General features: G+C 47.6%; 3 protein-coding genes across 11 annotated transcripts in view; 1 reads left to right on the top strand and 2 right to left on the bottom strand.

Moving 5' to 3' along the window:
• Positions 1 to 3148, bottom strand: part of isy1 (ISY1 splicing factor homolog) — a 19295-nt gene extending 16147 nt beyond the window's left edge. The window contains exons 1-6 of the mRNA XM_055159641.1: positions 2983 to 3148; positions 2152 to 2174; positions 1567 to 1618; positions 1186 to 1251; positions 1055 to 1097; positions 678 to 790 (exon numbers count right to left, since the gene is read on the bottom strand). Coding sequence (XP_055015616.1) covers positions 678 to 790; positions 1055 to 1097; positions 1186 to 1251; positions 1567 to 1618; positions 2152 to 2174; positions 2983 to 2985 — 300 coding nt within the window. The 5' untranslated portion in view covers positions 2986 to 3148. The remainder of the gene's footprint in view (positions 1 to 677; positions 791 to 1054; positions 1098 to 1185; positions 1252 to 1566; positions 1619 to 2151; positions 2175 to 2982) is intronic.
• A 1991-nt stretch (positions 3149 to 5139) lies between these two features.
• mkrn2 (makorin, ring finger protein, 2) lies at positions 5140 to 13480 on the bottom strand. The gene is made up of 10 exons (XM_055159292.1): positions 13347 to 13480; positions 12311 to 12439; positions 11744 to 11817; positions 10705 to 10806; positions 9576 to 9730; positions 8871 to 8936; positions 8333 to 8478; positions 6862 to 6972; positions 5813 to 5957; positions 5140 to 5575 (listed from the first exon to the last, which is right to left on the bottom strand). Exons 1-10 carry the CDS (start codon positions 13370 to 13372, stop codon positions 5375 to 5377), a joined length of 1155 nt encoding a protein of 384 aa, XP_055015267.1. The 5' UTR covers positions 13373 to 13480; the 3' UTR covers positions 5140 to 5374.
• Positions 13481 to 14016: 536 nt separating this feature from the next.
• Positions 14017 to 22500, top strand: part of ube2c (ubiquitin-conjugating enzyme E2C) — a 16634-nt gene continuing 8150 nt past the window's right edge. Inside the window, exons 1-6 of one of the 9 annotated variants that reach the window (XM_055158893.1) lie at positions 14017 to 14161; positions 14204 to 14262; positions 16269 to 16371; positions 16447 to 16474; positions 16567 to 16653; positions 18416 to 18620. In XM_055158893.1, coding sequence (XP_055014868.1) covers positions 16271 to 16371; positions 16447 to 16474; positions 16567 to 16653; positions 18416 to 18620 — 421 coding nt within the window. In that variant the 5' untranslated portion in view covers positions 14017 to 14161; positions 14204 to 14262; positions 16269 to 16270. Of the gene's footprint in view, positions 14263 to 16268; positions 16372 to 16446; positions 16475 to 16566; positions 16654 to 17144; positions 17162 to 17323; positions 17341 to 18340; positions 18358 to 18415; positions 18621 to 22500 lie in introns of all 9 variants that reach the window. The other 8 variants (XM_055158886.1, XM_055158885.1, XM_055158887.1 and 5 more) reach the window with 8 other exon arrangements.

Here is a 22500-nt window from a genome sequence, read left to right as displayed (position 1 = left end):
TAATAGACTTTTTCCAGAGCAAAGGTATATCCCCTGTATCTACTGAAATTTGAAATAAGGGACACCATGCTTGGCTCAGTTCATCAGCAAAAGTCTTTAGCAGGAAAGCTGAGATCCCATCTGGCCCGCTGGCCTTTTTGGTGTCAAGTCTTTTAAAAATAGTGGTGACCACCTCGGGATCAACCAGAAGCCTGTGGCTGTGTTCAAGATTCAGCTCGAAATGACCTGGTGAACATTCAAACCTATTATAAAAGGCATTTAATTCATTGGCCTTTTCAAATTCGTTCGTGACATGCAGGGATCCTGTATTAGATTTTAAGTTTGTTATGTAGTAGTAATAGTAATAGTAGTAGCAGTAGTAGTAATAGTAGTAGCAGTAGTAGTAATAGTAGTAGTAGTAGTAGTAATAGTAGTAGCAGTAGTAGTAATAGTAATAGTAGTAGTAGTAGTAGCAGTAGTAGTAATAGTAGTAGTAGTAGTAATAGTAGTAGCAGTAGTAGTAATAGTAATAGTAGTAGTAGTAATAGTAGTAGCAGTAGTAGTAATAGTAGTAGTAGTAGTAGTAATAGTAGTAGCAGTAGTAGTAATAGTAATAGTAGTAGTAGTAATAGTAGTAGCAGTAGTAGTAATAGTAGTAGTAGTAGTAGTAGTAGTAATAGTAATAGTAATAGTAGTACCCTGTAGTCCGGTCCTCCCAGTTCTTTGATTCGTATTTCCCAGTGGCGTTTTTCTCGCAGGAGTTTGTTGATTTCATCGTTTAGATCTCGGATCCGGAACTCGCCCAAACCCGCTGGAAATATATCAAAGTACAAATATATCAAAGTACAAATATATCAAAGTACAAATATATCAAAGTACAAATATATCAAAAGTACAAATATATAAACATACAAACACACACCGGCTGAAAATATAACACATACATCAGTCACAGGCTTTTACTGTGAAAGAGTCAGGGGCTTTTACTGTGAAAGAGTCAGGGGCTTTTACTGTGAAAGAGTCAGGGGCTTTTACTGTGAAAGAGTCAGGAGGACGAGGAACAGGAAATACTGACCGTTTTGGATTTGAGCGACTTTCTTTGAGACTTCACTGATGATCTGAAAAACACAAACGTCTCAAAGTAAAAGTACTGCACATAGGTTAGTGACAGGGGGTCGGGGTTAGTGACAGGGGGTCGGGGGTCACCTGTCGTCTCCACTTCTCGGCTTTGGGGAGCTCGTCACATTCAGACGCCAGATACGGACGCCGCTCCTGCAACACAAGACGTCAAAGTGTCATCACTGATTTTATAACATCATACAGGATTTAGTACTACAATATAATACTGTATTTATTCATATAAAATAATAGAATAGAATACAGTGTTTATTACTATAATATAATACAGTATAGTATTTAATACTAATATAATATAGAATTTATTACTAATATAATTATCATTACCTGTAACACGTCACATATTCAGATCACCATGTTCCTTTTATGGTTTTGAAAATGATATAAAGAATACCTCCTCTTTAATGAAAACACCTTTATATTTAGATAAAATATTTAAATGGTTCAGACCTTGACTTTTCCCTCCTCCAGCTGCGCCTGACGGAACCGGGCCAGAGCCGTCCTGCAACACACACCGTTTAACTTTCACAGTCCCCAAAACAACAGACTTTACACTTTTACAGTCCCCAAAACAACAGACTTTACACTTTTACAGTCGCCAAAACAACAGACTTTACACTTTTACAGTGGTCGCCAAAACAACAGACTTTACACTTTTACAGTGGTCGCCAAAACAACAGACTTTACACTTTTACAGTGGTCCCAAAACAACAGACTTTACACTTTTACAGTGGTCGCCAAAACAACAGACTTTACACTTTTACAGTGGTCGCCAAAACAACAGACTTTACACTTTTACAGTCGTCGCCATATGTATTTGTGTGTAAGTGTGTGTTTATATGCACGTGTATATGTGTGTGTGTGTGTATATATATATATATATGTGTATGTGTGTGGGTATATATATATATGTGTATGTATATATATATATGTGTATGTGTGTGTGTGTATATATATATATATATATATATATATATGTGTGTGTGTGTGTGTGTGTGCGTGTGTATATATATGTGTGCGGGTGTAGACACTCACATGGCCTTCTCCGCGTTACGAGCCTGAAATAAAGAAGAGAAAAACAGTTATTGTGTATTCAAACTTTATTTCACTTTTCAACATTTAAACAGCGAGTCGTCTGATTTTATTTTATTTTTTTAGATTCTCTCCCTTCCTTTTAGTTCCATCTCTGTCCAAAATATTTAGCTAAAAAATGTATGCAAATGACTGAATATTTGAGTTCTGTTGGAGACTCTTGAAAATGTCCCTGTGGCCTAAACGAGAACAGAACCAAATAAATGTTTCCTGTTCCATCTTTTATAAAGGACCAAAAACGTCGCCTCAAAACTGTTCTGGCGTTTTCTTCAAGACTAAATGTTCGGACTGTGAAGTTTCTGAAGGAAAAACAAAATCATGTGCAGGAGCTTCACAACTTCAGCACAAACTTCATGAGCTCCTAAAAAAACTAAAAAAACAAAATAAACCAACAAAAAAAATATATAAATAAAAAATACAAATTTAATTAATGAGCTCCTTAAAAAAAATATATATATATATAATAAATAAATAAAATTAAATAGAAAAAATAAATAATAAAAAAACTTCATGAGCTCCTCCAAAACATTTCGTTTTCCTTCCACATTTCTTCATAAATCATCTTTTGGAGATAAAACCCAAAGCAGGTTCTGATCAAGGTGATGTGTAACTTTAATTTGATTCATGATTTGAGGCTCAGTCACTTTAATTTCTTGTCTAAATATTTCTCTGGATTCTTTTTTTTAACAGTTAGCTCCCGTTAGCTCCGCTGTTAGCATCGCGCCCGTTCATTTGGAATAGTTAGCCTTTAGCCGTTAGCCTTTAGCCTCTTACCATCTCCGCCTCGAGTCCGGGCTCAGTTCTGGTCCTGGTTCTGGTCTTGGTCCTGGTCTTGGTCCTGGTCTTGGTTCTGATCCTGGACGAACCGCAGGCGCCGAAAAAAAACAAACACGCAGCACACGCGCCCGGAAGCGTCACAGAGCGCACTTCCGGGTTCGGGATCTGACCTCCGGCCTCAGAACCAAAACATCGATTGCTTCCAAAAATTTATAAAAATATAAAAACACAAATAAATATGTTTAAGAATAAATATTAAATGTGTTAATATGAAAACGTATGAAGAATATGTGTTTAAAATAAGAGTTTAGTTTGTGATGAAGGCGCAGCTCAAAACACACTTCAATCTTTTATTATGATAATAATGATGATAATAAGAATAATAATAATAATAGTAATAATAATGATAATAATAATAATAATAATGATAGCGACGATCAAACCAAAGAGTCACACACACTCGCGTCACACTCGCGTCACACTCGTCTGCGTCACACTCGTCTGCGTCACACTCGTCTCCGTCACACACACTCGCGTCACACTCGTCTCCGTCACACTCATCTGCGTCACACTCGTCTCCGTCACACTCGTCTCCGTCACACTCGTCTGCGTCACACTCGTCTCCGTCACACTCGTCTGCGTCACACTCGTCTGCGTCACACTTGTCTCCGTCACACTCATGTGCGTCACACTCGTCTCCGTCACACTCGTCTGCGTCACACTCGTCTCCGTCACACACACTCGCGTCACACTCGTCTGCGTCACACTCGTCTCCGTCACACTCGTCTGCGTCACACTCGTCTGCGTCACACTCGTCTGCGTCACACTCGTCTCCGTCACACTCGTCTGCGTCACACTTGTCTCCGTCACACACACTCGCGTCACACTCGTCTCCGTCACACTCATGTGCGTCACACTCGTCTGCGTCACACTCGTCTCGTCACACTCATCGTGCTCACACTCGTCTCCGTCACACTCGTCTGCGTCACACTCGTCTGCGTCACACTCGTCTCCGTCACACTCATGTGCGTCACACTCGTCTCATCACACTCGTCTGCGTCACACTCGTCTCCGTCACACACACTCGCGTCACACTCGTCTGCGTCACACTCGTCTCCGTCACACTCGTCTGCGTCACACTCGTCTGCGTCACACTCGTCTCCGTCACACTCGTCTGCGTCACACTTGTCTCCGTCACACACACTCGCGTCACACTCGTCTCCGTCACACTCATGTGCGTCACACTCGTCTGCGTCACACTCGTCTCCGTCACACTCATGTGCTTCACACTCGTCTCCGTCACACTCGTCTGCGTCACACTCGTCTGCGTCACACTCGTCTGCGTCACACACACTCGTCTCCGTCACACTCGTCTGCGTCACACTCGTCTCCGTCACACACACTCGCGTCACACTCGTCTCCGTCACACACACTCGTCTCCGTCACACACACTCGCGTCACACTCGTCTGCGTCACACTCGTCTCCGTCACACACACTCGCGTCACACACTCGTCTCCGTCACACTCGTCACACTCGTCGTCACACACACTCGCGTCACACTCGCCTCCGTCACACACACTCGTCACACACACTCGTCTGCGTCACACACACTCGCGTCACACTCGTCCGCGTCACACACACACTCGCGTCACACTCGTCTGCGTCACACTCGTCTGCGTCACACACTCGTCTGTGTCACACACACACTCGCGTCACACTCGTCTGCGTCACACACACTCGCGTCACACTCGTCCGCGTCACACACACTCGCGTGACACTCGCCTCCGTCACACACACTCGCGTCACACTCATCCGCGTCACACTCGCTCGCGTCACACACACTCACATCACACTCGTCCGCGTCACACACACTCGCGTCACACTCGCCTCCATCACACACTCGCGTCACACTCGCCTCCGTCACACACACTCGCGTCACACTCACTCACGTCACACTCGTCTGCGTCACACTCGTCTGTGTCACACACACTCGCGTCACACTCGTCTGCGTCACACACACACACTCGTCACACTCGTCACACTCGTCGTCACACACACTCGTCTGCGTCACACTCGTCTGTGTCACACACACTCGCGTCACACTCGTCACACTGCGTCACACACACACACACTCGTCGTCACACTCGTCTGCGTCACACACACTCGTCACACTGCGTCACACTCGTCTCAAACACTTTTAGATTTTATTAGTGTCATAAAGTCAGACAAAGTATTTCATATTTCCATGTTTCCTGGTCACATGATCACAGATGATATGACTTCTGACCCCCTGACCTCTGACCTCTGACCCTCTGACCCCCTGACCTCTGACCCTCTGACCTCTGAACAGTCTGATTTTGCGTTTGTCGTTTTGTTTTTCTTCTTTTATTATGTGTCTGTGGTGGAGAGCTGCTGCACACTCCGGCTCAGCTCCTCCTCCTCCTCCTCCGCTGTCGCCGCCGCCGCCGCGATGTCATGACGTGGGGCCGTGATGATGTCGTCGGGTTGAGGGGTGATGTCATCAGTGGGCGGGGCCGTGCGAGTCTCTCTCTCCTCGATAAAGTCCCAAAGACGAACGTTATTCATGAACTGAAAGAGACAAAAACCAAGGACTGAACCAGGACTAGACCAGGACTAAACCAGGTCTAAACCAGGTCTAAAACAGAACTAAACCAGGCCTAAACCAGGTCTAAACCAGGACTAAACCAGGTCTAAACCAGGACTAAACCAGGTCTAAACCAGGTCTAAACCAGGACTAAACCAGGTCTAAACAAGGACTAAACCAGAACTGAACCAGGACTAAACCAGAACTAAACCAGGTCTCACCCTGACGGTCCCCTCTGGTCCCAGCTGTTTCCGGACTCGCTCTGGTCCTGGTCTTCGTCCAAACGGGTCTTGGTGTAGATACAAACATCGGTCTCCAAACGGACACGTCCCCCGACCCTCCAGGAAGAACTTACACGGCTTTTTACTGTGAAGGAGACAGGAAACACGCTTTTACTGTGAAGGAGACAGGAAACGCACGCTTTAACTGTGAAGGAGACAGGAAACGCACGCTTTTACTGTGAAGGAGACAGGAAACGCACGCTTTAACTGTGAAGGAGACAGGAAACGCACGCTTTTAACTGTGAAGGAGACAGGAAACGCACGCTTTTACTGTGAAGGAGACAGGAAACGCACGCTTTTACTGTGAAGGAGACAGAAAACGCACGCTTTTACTGTGAAGGAGACAGGAAACAGGAAACGCACGCTTTTACTGTGAAGGAGACAGAAAACGCACGCTTTTACTGTGAAGGAGACAGGAAACGCACGCTTTAACTGTGAAGGAGACAGGAAACGCACGCTTTTACTGTGAAGGAGACAGGAAACGCACACTTTTACTGTGAAGGAGACAGGAAACACGCTTTAACTGTGAAGGAGACAGGAAACCCGCTTTTACTGTGAAGGAGACAGGAAACGCACGCTTTAACTGTGAAGGAGACAGGAAACGCACGCTTTAACTGTGAAGGAGACAGGAAACGCACGCTTTTACTGTGATGGAGACAGGAAACGCACGCTTTTACTGTGAAGGAGACAGGAAACGCACGCTTTTACTGTGAAGAAGACAGGAAACGCACGCTTTTACTGTGAAGAAGACAGGAAACGTACACTTTTACTTTTACAGTAAGGGACGGCGGGAGACGGTCCGCGCGACGTACGGGACGGCGGGACACGGTCCGCGCGGCGTACGGGACGGCGGGAGACGGTCCGCGCGACGTACGGGACGGCGGGACGGTCCGCGCGGCGTACGGGACGGTCCGCGCGGCGTACGGGACACGGTCCGCGCGGCGTACGGGACGGCAGGACGGTGTTCTTCTTCACGTTACACTTCGTACCTCACTGCGTTCTTGAACAGCGCCACCAGCTGGTCCTTCTGCGCCGGGTCCTGCACCCAGTGAACGGACGGAACCACAAGCTCTGACGGAACCCGACACTCCGGACACGCCCTGCAACGAGAGAGCCAATCAGAGGAGAGGACAGAGCAGGAGGGCCAATCAGAGGAGAGGCCAGAGCAGAGCAGGAGAGTCAATCAGAGGAGAGGACAGAGCAGGAGGGCCAATCAGAGGAGAGGCCAAAGCAGAGCAGGAGAGTCAATCAGAGGGGGGGAGTGTCATTGGCGAGGGGGAGGAGTGTCGTTGGTGAGGGGGGAGGAGTGTCGTTGGCGAGGGGGCATGTCGTTGGCGAAGGGGCGTGTCGGAGTGTCATTGGCGAGGGGGAGGAGTGTCGTTGGCGAGGGGGAGTGTCGTTGGCGAGGGGGAGGAGTGTCGTTGGCGAGGGGGAGGAGTGTCGTTGGCGAGGGGGGGAGTGTCATTGGCGAGGGGGAGGAGTGTCGTTGGCGAAGGGGGAGGAGTGTCGTTGGCGAAGGGGGAGGAGTGTCGTTGGCGAGGGGGAGGAGTGTCGTTGGCGAGGGGGGAGTGTCGTTGGCGAGGGGGAGGAGTGTCGTTGGCGAGGGGGGTGTCGTTGGCGAGGGGGGAGGAGTGTCGTTGGCGAAGGGGGAGGAGTGTCGTTGGCGAGGGGGAGGAGTGTCGTTGGCGAGGGGGAGGAGTGTCGTTGGCGAGGGGGAGGAGTGTCGTTGGCGAGGGGGAGTGTTGGCGAGGGGGTGTCGAGTGTCATTGGCGAGGGGGAGGAGTGTCGTTGGCGAGGGGGAGGAGTGTCGTTGGCGAGGGGGAGGAGTGTCGTTGGCGAGGGGGAGGAGTGTCGTTGGCGGGGGGAGGAGTGTCCTTGGCGAGGGGAGGTCAGGAGGAGTGTCGTTGGCGAGGGGGAGGAGTGTCGTTGGCGAAGGGGGAGGAGTGTCGTTGGCGAGGGGGAGGAGTGTCGTTGGCGAGGGGGGAGTGTCGTTGGCGAGGGGGAGGAGTGTCGTTGGCGAGGGGGAGGAGTGTCGTTGGCGAAGGGGGAGGAGTGTCGTTGGCGAAGGGGAGGAGTGTCGTTGGCGAGGGGGGAGGAGTGTCGTTGGCGAGGGGGAGGAGTGTCGTTGGCGAGGGGAGGAGTGTCGTTGGCGAGGGGGAGGAGTGTCGTTGGCGAAGGGGGAGGAGTGTCGTTGGCGAGGGGGGGGCGTGTCGTTGGCGAGGGGGGAGGAGTGTCGTTGGCGAGGGGGGAGGAGTGTCGTTGGCGAAGGGGGAGGAGTGTCGTTGGCGAGGGGGGAGGAGTGTCGTTGGCGAAGGGGGAGGAGTGTCGTTGGCGAGGGGGGAGGAGTGTCGTTGGCGAGGGGGGGGAGTGTCGTTGGCGAGGGGGCGTGTCGTTGGCGAAGGGGCGTGTCGTTGGCGAGGGGGGCGTGTCGTTGGCGAAGGGGGGCGTGTCGTGACTCACTTGACGACGTCGTTGGCGAAGGGGGCGTGTCTCCACTTCCTGATGCAGCTGAGGCAGAACACGTGGTCACACGACGACAGGATCCCAAACCGGCGCTCTGATTGGCCGAGCTTCTGCACCACCACCTCCATACAGATCGAGCACACCTGAGGAGACGACCAATCAGAGGAGAGGACGCAGAGGAGACGACCAATCAGAGGAGAGGACGCAGAGGAGATGACCAATCAGAGGAGAGGACACAGAGGAGACGACCAATCAGAGGAGAGGACGCGGAGGAGACGACCAATCAGAGGAGAGGACACGGAGGAGACGACCAATCAGAGGAGAGGACGCAGAGGAGACAACCAATCAGAGGAGAGGACGCAGAGGAGACGACCGATCAGAGGAGAGGAGACAGAGGAGACGATTAATCAGAGGAGAGGAGCTATAGACCTGGTTTAGTCCTGGTTCAGTCCTGGTTTAGTCCTGGTTTAGTCCTGGTTTAGTCCTGGTTTAGTCCTGGTTTAGTCCTGGTTTAGTCCTGGTTCCTGGTTCAGACCTTGTCTTGGCTCATCTGGGCGTTGAAGGCGTTCTCCATGTCGGCCTCAAACTCCAACAGACACAACTACAACAGAACAACCAATCAGAGCAAAGAACACACCAGGACCAATCAGAACAGAAGCACTGGTAGTAGTAGTAGTACTCTTAGTAGGACCCGTAGTAGTACTCATAGTAGTAATTGTAGTACTCTCAGTAGTACTCTTAGCAATACTCTCAGTAGTACTCTTAGCAGTACGCTCAGTAGTACTCTCAGCGGTACTCTCAGTGGTACTCTCAGCGGTACTCTCAGCGGTACTCTCAGCAGTACTCTCAGAAGTACTCTCAGTAGTACTCTCAGCAGTACTCTCAGCAGTACTCTCAGTAGTACTCTCAGCAGTACTCTCAGCAGTACTCTCAGCAGTACTCTCAGCAGTACTCTCAGCAGTACTCTCAGTAGTACTCTCAGCAGTACTCTCAGCAGTACTCTCAGCAGTACTCTCAGCAGTACTCTCAGCAGTACTCTCAGCAGTACTCTCAGCAGTACTCTCAGTAGTACTCTTAGCAGTACTCTCAGTAGTACTCTCAGCAGTACTCTCAGCAGTACTCTCAGCAGTACTCTCAGTAGTACTCTCAGCAGTACTCTCAGTAGTACTCTTAGCAGTACTCTTAGCAGTACTCTCAGCAGTACTCTCAGCAGTACTCTCAGTAGTACTCTCAGTAGTACCTTCTCGTGCTCGCGGCGTTGCGCGGCGTCCGTCGGGTGCAGCAGGTGGAGGCCACACACCTCACAGCGGTCGCCGTGGAGATACACACACTCGTCACCATAGCGACACTCCCCCGTCAACAAATAAGGACACAAGGGGGCGGAGTCTGGAGCCACTGCAACAGAAAGAGTCAGATGCCCTCCCAGTGTGTCAGGTGCCCTGCTCCTGTGTGTCAGGTGCCCTGCTCCTGTGTGTCAGGTGCCCTGCTCCTGTGTGTCAGGTGCTCTCGGTGTGTGTCAGGTGTCCTCCTGTGTGTGTCAGGTGCCCTCTGTGTGTGTCAGGTGCCCTCTGTGTGTGTCAGGTGCCCTCTGTGTGTGTCAGGTGCCCTCTGTGTGTGTCAGGTGCCCTCTGTGTGTGTCAGTGCAGGTGCCCTCTGTGTGTGTGTCAGGTGCCCTCTGTGTGTGTCAGGTGCCTCGGTGTGTGTCAGGTGTCCTCTGTGTGTGTCAGGTGCCCTCTGTGTGTGTCAGGTGCTCTCGGTGTGTGTCAGGTGCCCTCGTGTGTGTGTCAGGTGCCCTCTGTGTGTGTCAGGTGCCCTCGGTGTGTGTCAGGTGCTCTCGGTGTGTGTCAGGTGTCCTCTGTGTGTGTCAGGTGCCCTCTGTGTGTGTCAGGTGCTCTCGGTGTGTGTCAGGTGCCCTCTGTGTGTGTGTTAGGTGCCCTCTGTGTGTGTCAGGTGCCCTCTGTGTGTGTGTCAGGTGCCCTCTGTGTGTGTCAGGTGCTCTCGGTGTGTGTCAGGTGTCCTCTGTGTGTGTCAGGTGCCCTCTGTGTGTGTCAGGTGCCCTCGGTGTGTGTCAGGTGCTCTCGGTGTGTGTCAGGTGCCCTCGGTGTGTGTCAGGTGTCAGGTCCTCTGTGTGTGTCAGGTGTCTCTGTGTGTGTCAGGCCTCTGTGTGTGTCAGGTGCCCTCTGTGTGTGTCAGGTGCCCTCTGTGTGTGTCAGGTGCCCTCTGTGTGTGTCAGGTGCCCTCTGTGTGTGTCAGGTGCCCTCTGTGTGTGTCAGGTGCTCTCTGTGTGTGTCAGGTGCTCTCTGTGTGTGTCAGGTGCGTCAGGTGTGTGACAGGGTGCGTCAGGTGTGACAGGGTGCGTCAGGTGAGACCTGGGGGGTGCAGTCCGGTCCTTGTTGCCTCCACGTACGACTGTGGGGGGTAAAACACGGCAGGAGGCGCCGACGAGCCGACGGACAAAACACTCCTCTGACCTGAAGCACACAGGTCAAAGGTTAAACACCCAGACACACACACAGAGGACCTGACACACACACACACACACACACACAGAGGACCTGACACACACACACACAGAGGACCTAACACACACACAGGACCTGACACACACACACAGAGGACCTGACACACACACACACAGAGGACCTGACACACACACACACACAACACACACAGAGGACCTGACACACACACACACACACACAAACACACAGAGGACCTGACACACACACACACACAGAGGGCACCTGACACACACACACACACACACACACACAGAGGACCTGACACACACACACAGAGGACCTGACACACACACACAGGGGACCTGACACACACACACACACACACAGAGGACCTGACACACACACACACACACACACAGAGGACCTGACACACACACACAAACAGAGGGGACCTGACACACACACACACACACACACAGAGGGCATCTGACACACACACACAGAGGACACCTGACACACACACAGAGGACCTGACACACACGGGGAGGACACCTGACACACACGGGGAGGGCACCTGACACACACGGGGAGGACACCTGACACACACGGGGAGGGCACCTGACACACACGGGGAGGGCACCTGACACACACACGGGGAGGCACCTGACACACACACAGAGGGGACCTGACACACACAGGGAGGACACCTGACACACACACACAAAGAGCACCTGACACACACACAGAGGGGACCTGACACACACGGGGAGGACACCTGACACACACACAGAGGGGACCTGACACACACACAGAGGGGACCTGACACACACAGGGAGGACACCTGACACACACACAGAGGGGACCTGACACACACAGGGAGGACACCTGACACACACACAGAGGGGACCTGACACACACGGGGAGGCGTCTGAGGACAGAGGGTTACCTGAGGCCCCGCCCCCTGTGGCGGTCTGGGCACTGGCTCCTCCCCCTCTGGGCGTGGCTTTGACATGGTCATACCTGAATCAGCGACAGGTGAGAGAGCGACAGGTGAGAGAACGACAGGTGAGACAGCGACAGGTGCAGAATAAATGAGGCTGGTGCATTAGCTGCGAGGGACCTGCTGTGTCCAGGAGATGGGGACTAAACCAGGACTAAACCAGGTCTAAACCAGGACTAAACCAGGACTAAACCAGGTCTAAACCAGGACTAAACCAGGTCTAAACCAGGACTAAACCAGGACTAAACCAGGACTAAACCAGGACTAAACCAGGTCTAAACCAGGACTAAACCAGGACTAAACCAACCAGGACTAAACCAGGACTAAACCAGGTCTAAACCAGGCTAAACCAGGTCTAAACTAGGACTAAACCAGGGGCTCTCACCTGCAGCGGGGGGGGGGGGGGGGGGGGGGGCTCTCACCTGCAGCGGGGGGGGGGGCTCTCACCTGCAGCGGGGGGGGGGGGGGGGGCTCTCACCTGCAGCGGGGGGGGGGGGGGGGGGGGGCTCTCACCTGCAGCGGTCTCCGTAGGCACACGCTCCTCGCTGGTAATAACGACAAACCAGAGACGGAGAACTGTTCTGAACATCATGAGAAAAATGACAGTTACTGCCCTCCCTGCACACGCCGTGAAGAAAGTACCTGAAAAACAACAGAAGAAAGAAAGAAAGAGTGAGAAACAGAGAGAAGAAACAGAGAGAAGAAAGAGTGAGAAGAGGAGAGAGGAGAGGAGAGAGGGAGAGGAGAGAAGGAAAGGAGAGAGGAGAAGGGGAGAAGGAGAGAAGGAGAGAGGACAGAAAAAGATGAGATAAGGAGACGAGGAGAGAAAGAGAGAGAAGAGAGAAGGAGAGAGGAGAGAAGGAGAGAGGAGAGAAGAGAGAAGGAGAGAAGGAGAGAGGAGAGGGAGAGAGGGGAGAGAAGGAGAGAGAAGGAGAGGGGAGAGAAGGAGAGAAGAGAGAAGGAGAGAGAAGAGAAGGAGAGAAGGAGAGGGGAGAGAAGGAGAGAGGAGAGAAGAGGGAGAGAGAGAGAGGAGAGAGAGGAGAGAGAGGAGAGAGAGAGGAGAGGGGAGAGAAGGAGAGGAGAGAGAGAGAGAGAGAGAAGGAGAGAAGGAGAGAAGGAGAGAGGAGAGAGGAGAGAAGAGGAGAGAAGGAGAGAGAGAGGAGAGGGAGAGAGAGGAGAGAGAGAGAGAGGAGAGAAGAGAGAGAGAAGAGAGAGGAGAGAGAGAGAGAGAGAGGAGAGAGAGAGAGAGAGAGAGAGAGGAGAGACGAGGAGAGAAGAAGGAGATGAGGAGGTAGGAGAGAGGAGAGAAGGAGACAAGGAGAGAGAAGAGAAGGAGACGAGGAGAGAGGAGAGAGGGAGAGAAGGAGACGAGGAGAGAAGGAGACGAGGAGAGAGGAGAGGAGGAGACAAGGAGACGAGGAGGTGTCTTGTGTCCTTCTGTCTGCGCTCGTGCCACGGAGCTAATGCTAAAATGCTAAAAACATTGGAGCTCGCGGCTAAACTCTTCTCGGAATCGAACCCTGAACCCCGAACCCCGCGGCGGGCTCACCTGCAGGTCACGTGTTTAGTGCCCATCCTCGCGCTCAGGTGAGTCTCGGGTGAATATCCGGAGAGAAACGAGAGAGTTTAAAAAAAAATTAAATAAAACAACGCGTCACAGCCCGGAGCGAGCGCCAAATGAGTCCGGACAGAAAACATGGACACGAGGAACGGTCCCGCACGCCGCACAAGATTCTGCTTCTGTAAAAATCATAAGAACAGTTTATTATTATTATTATTATTATTATTATTATTATTATTATTATTATTATTATTATTACTTTGTACGTTTTTGTTTTGTTTTTTTTGTGCGTGTATGAAAATTACTGTAAAACTATTTAATTATTTCATAAATAAATAAACAAAATAAAATACAATAAAATAAAACAAAATAAAACAAAATAAAATAAAACAAAATAAAACCAAACGAAACCAAACCAAACAAATGAAAATAAAATAAAATAAAATAAATAATGGCTGGTGTTTTGTTGGGAACGCCCCGATTTCTCTCTCAAAACTACACTAAAATAAATCAAACATGTCCGGAAGGGATAAATTAATTAAAATAAATAAAATAATTAACTAAATTAAATTGAAATTTGAGCCGCTCGGTCTGTTTTTGAACCACGGGCTGTGATTGGTGCAGAGCGGGCAGACGTCACGAGGCGGGCCGTGATTGGCTGCTGTGAGCGGAAGTGCCAGTTTAAACCGAGCGACGGCGGTTTGTGCTTCAGACCAACGATCCGCGGAAAACCCGAAAAAACCTGAAAAAAAAAACGAGAAATCACGAAATAAAACCCCGAGAAACCCCGAGGACACACCGAGGACACACCGAGAAACCCCGAGGACACACGAGGACACACCGAGAAACCCCGAGGACACACCGAGGACACACCGAGAAACCCCGAGGACACAGACCGGGACAGGTGAGCGCTGCGCCGGGGACACACAGGCGCGACGACCGAGACAGAAGCGCCAGAACCCGGAGACAAAACACAGACACACCGACCTGGTTTAGTCCTGGTTTAGTCCTGGTTTAGACCTGGTTTAGTCCTGGTTTAGTCCTGGTTTAGACCTGGTTTAGTCCTGGTTTAGTCCTGGTTTAGTCCTGGTTTAGTCCTGGTTTAGTTCTTGTTTAGTTCTTGTTTAGACCTGGTTTAGACCTGGTTTAGACCTGGTTTAGACCTGGTTTAGTCCTGGTTTAGTTGGTTTAGTTCTGGTTTAGACTTGGTTTAGTTCTGATTTAGACCTGGTTTAGTCCCTGGTTTAGTCCTGGTTTTAGTTCTGGTTTTAGACCTGGTTTTAGACCTGGTTTTAGACCTGGTTTTAGACCTGGTTTTAGACCTGGTTTTAGACCTGGTTTAGTCCTGGTTTAGTCCTCTGTATAATCCATTTATTTCAACAAAGTAACTGTAATCCAATTCCCACTGACTGAAACAGTAACTGTAACTGAATCCAGTTCCTCATCATTTGTACTCTGATTACTCCGGTACTTGTAATCTGTTCCTCTCCAACACTGTTTATGAAGCAGAAGAAACGTGGATCAGGATCAAGACTGTGCAGGTTTAAGTTTGTATCCGAGTAAAAACAGAGGAACGACAAGTGGGTTCAGTAACATTTGGTGTAAAAATGTTTTGTCTTGTCACATTGAATTGAGGAAGCGGACGCTGCCGTGTGATGTTGTGTAGAAACATCTCGTCTGAACGCCAACCTGCACCTAGATCTTCGTAGAAACGTGGTGGAGCCAGTTTTCCAACATCAGACGTCACGTTATCCCAGCGATAATTAACAAATATCGGCATTTTCTGCATGTTTAGATGAAAACATCGACGGCTCCGGTCACGGCGAGCGTCAGTCTGAACCTTCATCTCAGAGGAGAGAAGAAGAGAGCGAGGAGACAGGGGAGGAGGAGAGAAGAGAAGGACATTCGATGAAATTTTCTTAATCGATCGTCGGGAGAATTAACGATTGATTATCGATTAATCATGAATGTTTTTCTGTTAAAATGATCATCATTATTATTACTATCTGCACTAATCTGCATCAATAAATTCAACTTTACGACATATAAACATAACGACTCTAGATCCACATCAGCTGTTTGACATTATAATGTGTTTAATTCAGTTTTGTTCAAATCTCACAGAAACAAAACTTAAAACCACATCACTAATTTACATAAACTAAGTGAAGATAAAACTCCAGCTCTTGTGTCGCTGATGTGGTTCAACTTGTGTTGGATTAAAAGACATGACTCAGGTGAATACAGGTCAGTGTGACCAGATTTGTGTTTGTCAAAACCAGGACAGCGTACGGGGGAGGGGGGCGGGGCCTCGTCATCCACATTGAGCGACTCTCACCTGGAAAAACTTTTTCCCACTGGACACAGAAACATATGTGCTGCTTTATCCACTGTGCACATGGACTCACACTTGTCCCAACGCAACGGAAAGTGTGGAATTTCTTCTACAAATCCTGGTTAAATCCACATTTGTGCTTCGGTTCGTTACAGACTGACCCACTGTTTGTGTCTCGCTCCTTCTGATGCAGAGACACATGTTCGAACCACCGTTTGTCCCCAGACTCGGACGTTTGGTCCCGACGCCTCGGTCGATACGAGCGACTTTACCTTGATAAACACAGAGTCGGTTCGTCCTGCTGCAGAGTCGGGTGGAGTCGTGTTTGACGTGTGGTTGTGGTTTCTCGAGGTAACGACACGTAAACACTGATGTTTTGGTAAAACAGTAACACTGTAAAACCCGGGAAAATCCTGAGACGGTTTCACGGTATCAAAATTTGGACCCCACCAGACCCTAACGCGCAGAGAGAAAACGGCTCTTCTGTGTTTCATTATCGGTGCTTTTTATTTGTTTTACTTTTAACGAGGCCGTCACCGTTAGACAAAATGCTCTTCGATGTCCGTGCTTTTCAGAAATGGCGTCTCAGAACATGGATCCGGCCGCCGCCTCGTCAAACGCCGCTCTGAAAGGAAACGAGGGCGGGCACAGCGCCGCCAAGGGGTCGGTCACCAAACGGTGAGTGTGACGACGACTATGACGACGACGCTGTTGGGTTGATCTACAGGTTTGTGACGGTGGTTTGTGTTTCAGGCTGCAGCAGGAGCTCATGACGCTGATGGTCAGTCTCTCTCTCTTTTTTTTTACTTTCACTTTCAGGTTTAATTCTAAAATGAAGAGTTTTTTTGTGTTTGTTGTTTTTTTTTTTTTCAGATGAGCGGAGACAAAGGAATCAGCGCCTTTCCCGAGTCGGAAAACCTGTTCAAATGGATCGGAACCATCGACGGCGCTCAGGACACGGTACTGACCCCTGACCCCTGACCCCTGACCTGTGTGTTCTGTGTTCCGGCTGAAGGTTCTATTCCCGCTCACACCTGTGCACGCTCGGGCACCGCTGTCCCGACTCGATGCACGAGTCCCTCCAGGTCTCTGTGTGTCAGGTTCTGCTCCAAGGTTCTCAATACAACAGACCTGGTTTAGTCCTGGTTTAGTCCTGGTTTAGTCCTGGTTTAGTCCTGGTTTAGTCCTGGATTAGACCTGGATTAGACCTGGATTAGACCTGGATTAGATCCTGGATTAGACCTGGATTAGACCTGGATTAGACCTGGTTTGGCAGTGTCTCTGACAGGTGTACTCGGGTCTGAGGTTCTGTCTGTCCCTGTCTGTGTGTGACAGGTGTACTCCGGTCGGTCTGTGTGTGACAGGTGTACTCCGGTCGGTCTGTGTGTGACAGGTGTACTCCGGTCGGTCTGTGTGTGACAGGTGTACTCCGGTCGGTCTGTGTGTGACAGGTGTACTCCGGGCTGAGGTTCCGTGTTTCTCTGGAGTGTGTGTGTGTGACAGGTGTGCTCCTGTCTGTGTGTGACAGGTGTGCTCCTGTCTGTGTGTGACAGGTGTACTCCGGGCTGAGGTTCCGTGTGTCTCTGGAGTGTGTGTGTGTGACAGGTGTGCTCCTGTCTGTGTGTGACAGGTGTACTCCGGGCTGAGGTTCCGTGTGTCTCTGGAGTGTGTGACAGGTGTGCTCCTGTCTGTGTGTGACAGGTGTGCTCCTGTCTGTGTGACAGGTGTACTCTCGGGTGAGGTTCCGTGTGTCTCTGGAGTGTGACAGTGTGTGACAGGTGTGCTCCTGTCTGTGTGACAGGTGTGCTCCTGTCTGTGTGACAGGTGTACTCCGGGCTGAGGTTCCGTGTGTCTCTGGAGTGTGTGTGACAGGTGTGCTCCTGTCTGTGTGACAGGTGTACTCCGGTCTGAGGTTCCGTGTGTCTCTGGAGTGTGTGTGTGTGTGACAGGTGTGCTCCTGTCTGTGTGACAGGTGTACTCCGGTCTGAGGTTCCGTGTGTCTCTGGAGTGTGTGTGTGTGACAGGTGTGCTCCTGTCTGTGTGTGACAGGTGTACTCCGGTCTGAGGTTCCGTGTTTCTCTGGAGTGTGTGTGTGTGACAGGTGTGCTCCTGTCTGTGTGACAGGTGTACTCCGGTCTGAGGTTCCGTGTGTCTCTGGAGTGTGTGTGACAGGTGTGCTCCTGTCTGTGTGACAGGTGTACTCCGGTCTGAGGTTCCGTGTGTCTCTGGAGTGTGTGTGTGACAGGTGTGTCTGTCAGGTGTGTCTCCGGGCTGAGGTTCCGTGTGTCTCTGGAGTGTGTGTGTGTGACAGGTGTGCTCCTGTCTGTGTGACAGGTGTACTCCGGGCTGAGGTTCCGTGTGTCTCTGGAGTGTGTGTGTGTGTGTGTGACAGGTGTGCTCCTGTCTGTGTGACAGGTGTACTCCGGTCTGAGGTTCCGTGTGTCTCTGGAGTGTGTGACAGTGTGTGACAGGTGTACTCCGGGCTGAGGTTCCGTGTGTTCTCTGGAGTGTGTGTGTGTGACAGGTGTGCTCCTGTCTGTGTGACAGGTGTACTCCGGTCTGAGGTTCCGTGTGTCTCTGGAGTGTGTGTGTGTGACAGGTGTGCTCCTGTCTGTGTGTGACAGGTGTGCTCCTGTCTGTGTGACAGGTGTACTCCGGGCTGAGGTTCCGTGTTTCTCTGGAGTGTGTGTGTGTGACAGGTGTGCTCCTGTCTGTGTGACAGGTGTACTCCGGTCTGAGGTTCCGTGTGTCTCTGGAGTTCCCGGCGTCGTATCCGTACCAGGCGCCGCGTGTGAAGTTTGTGACTCCGTGTTTTCATCCCAACGTGGACGAGCAGGGCCTGATCTGCCTCGACATCCTCAAGGAGAAATGGTCGGCTCTGTACGACGTGCGCTCCATCCTGCTGTCCATCCAGAGCCTGCTCTCAGGTACTACTACTACTACTACTACTACTACTACTACTACTGCAACTACTGCACTACTACTACTACTACTACTACTGCTACAACAAACACTACAACAACAAACACAACTACAACAAATACTACTACTACTACTGCAAATACTCTCACTACTACTACTACTACTACTACTACTACTACTGCAAATACTACTACTACTACTACTACTGCTACAACAAACACTACAACAACAAACACAACTACAACAAATACTACTACTACTGCAAATTACTACTACTACTACTACTACTACTGCAAATACTACTACTACTACTACTACTACTGCAAATACTACTACTACTACTACTACTACTACTGCAATACTACTACTACTACTACTACTGCAAATACTACTACTACTACTACTGCAAATACTACTACTACTACTGCAAACTACTACTACTACTACTACTGCAAATACTACTACTACTACTACTACTGCAAATACTACTACTACTACTACTACTACTACTACGCAAATACTACTACTACTACTACTACTACTGCAAAACTACTACTACTACTACTACTACTGCAAATACTACTACTACTACTACTGCAAATACTACTACTACTACTACTACTACTGCAAATACTACTACTACTACTACTACTGCAAATACTACTACTACTACTACTACTACTACTACTGCAAATACTACTACTACTACTACTGCAAATACTACTACTACTACTACTACTACTACTACTACTACTGCAAATACTACTACTACTACTACTACTACTGCAAATACTACTACTACTACTACTACTACGCAAATACTACTACTACTACTACTACTACTGCAAATACTACTACTACTACTACTACTACTACTGCAAATACTACTACTACTACTACTGCAAATACTACTACTACTACTACTACTACTACTACTACTACTGCAAATACTACTACTACTACTACTACTACTACTACTACTACTACTACTACTACTACTACTACTACTACTACTACTACTGCAAATACTACTACTACTACTACTAGCAAATACTACTACTACTACTACTACTACTACTACTACTACTACTACTACTACTACTACTACTACTACTACTACTACTACTACTGCAAATACTACTACTACTACTACTACTACTACTGCAAATACTACTACTACTACTACTACTGCAAACTACTACTACTACTACTACTACTACTGCAAATACTACTACTACTACTACTACTACTACTGCAAATACTACTACTACTACTACTACTACTACTACTACTGCAAATACTACTACTACTACTACTACTACTACTGCAAAATACTACTACTACTACTACTACTACTACTACTACTACAAATACTACTACTACTACTACTACTGCACTACTACTACTGCAAAACTACTACTACTACTACTACTACTACTACTGCAAATACTACTACTACTACTACTACTACTACTACTACTACTGCAAATACTACTACTACTACTACTGCAAATACTACTACTACTACTACTGCAAATACTACTACTACTACTACTACTACGCAAATACTACTGCAAATACTACTACTACTACTGCAAATACTACTACTACTACTACTACTGCAAATACTACTACTACTACTACTACTACTACTACTACTACTAGCAAATACTACTACTACTACTACTACTACTACTGCAAATACTACTACTACTACTACTACTACTGCAAATACTACTACTACTACTACTACTACTACTGCAAATACTACTACTACTACTACTACTGCAAATACTACTACTACTACTACTACTACTACTACTACTGCAAATACTACTACTACTACTGCAAATACTACTACTACTACTACTACTACTACTACTGCAAATACTACTACTACTACTGCAAATACTACTACTACTACTACTACTACTGCAAATACTACTACTACTACTACTACTACTACTACTACTACTACTACTACTACTACTGCAAATACTACTACTACTACTACTACTACTACTACTGCAAATACTACTACTACTACTACTACTACTACTACTACTGCAAATACTACTACTACTACTACTACTACTACTACTACTACTACTACTACTACTGCAATACTACTACTACTACTACTACTACTACTGCAAATACTACTACTACTACTACTGCAAATACTACTACTACTACTACTACTACTACTGCAAATACTACTACTACTACTACTACTACTACTGCAAATACTACTACTACTACTACTACTACTACTGCAAATACTACTACTACTACTACTGCAAATACTACTACTACTACTACTACTACTACTACTACTGCAAATACTACTACTACTACTACTACTACTACTACTACTACTGCAAATACTACTACTACTACTACTACTGCAAATACTACTACTACTACTACTACTACTACTACTACTGCAAATACTACTACTACTACTACTACTACTACTACTACTGCAAATACTACTACTACTACTACTACTACTACTACTACTGCAAATACTACTACTACTACTACTACTACTACTACTACTACTACTACTGCAATACTACTACTACTACTACTACTACTACTACTACTACTACTACTACTACTGCAAATACTACTACTACTACTACTACTGCAAATACTACTACTACTACTACTACTACTACTGCAAATACTACTACTACTACTACTACTACTACTGCAAATACTACTACTACTACTGCAAATACTACTACTACTACTACTACTACTACTACTACTGCAAATACTACTACTACTACTACTACTGCAAATACTACTACTACTACTACTACTACTACTACTACTACTACTACTACTGCAAATACTACTACTACTACTACTACTGCAAATACTACTACTACTACTACTACTGCAAATACTACTACTACTACTACTACTACTACTACTGCAAATACTACTACTACTACTACTACTACTACTACTACTACTACTACGCAAATACTACTACTACTACTACTACTGCAAATACTACTACTACTACTACTACTACTGCAAATACTACTACTACTACTACTACTACTACTACTACTGCAAATACTACTACTACTACTACTGCAAATACTACTACTACTACTACTACTACTACTACTACTACTACTACTACTACTGCAAATACTACTACTACTACTACTACTACTGCAAATACTACTACTACTACTACTACTACTACTACTACTACTACTACTACTACTACTGCTACTACTGCAAATACTACTACTACTACTGCAAATACTACTACTACTGCAAATACTACTACTACTACTACTACTACTACTACTACTACTGCAAATACTACTACTACTACTACTACTACTACTGCAAATACTACTACTACTACTACTACTACTACTACTACTACTACTGCAAATACTACTACTACTACTACAAACTACTACTACTACTACTACTACTACTACTACTGCAAATACTACTACTACTACTACTACTACTACTACTACTACTACTGCAAATACTACTACTACTACTACTACTACTACTACTGCAAATACTACTACTACTACTACTACTACTACTACTACTACTGCAAATACTACTACTACTACTACTACTACTACTACTACTGCAAATACTACTACTACTACTACTACTACTACTGCAAATACTACTACTACTACTACTGCAAATACTACTACTACTACTACTACTGCAAACTACTACTACTACTGCAAATACTACTACTACTACTACTACTGCAAATACTACTACTACTACTACTACTACTGCAAATACTACTACTACTACTACTACTACTACTACTACTGCAAATACTACTACTACTACTACTACTACTACTACTGCAAATAC

The sequence above is a fragment of the Boleophthalmus pectinirostris genome, unplaced genomic scaffold (genome assembly GCF_026225935.1).
Source record: "Boleophthalmus pectinirostris isolate CB_2022bp ecotype Guang Dong unplaced genomic scaffold, ASM2622593v1 HiC_scaffold_23, whole genome shotgun sequence".
NCBI classification, from domain to species: Eukaryota; Metazoa; Chordata; class Actinopteri; order Gobiiformes; family Gobiidae; genus Boleophthalmus; species Boleophthalmus pectinirostris.
The sequence above is the reverse complement of the archived record's forward strand: the minus strand, read 5'-3'. Positions and strand labels throughout refer to the sequence as shown.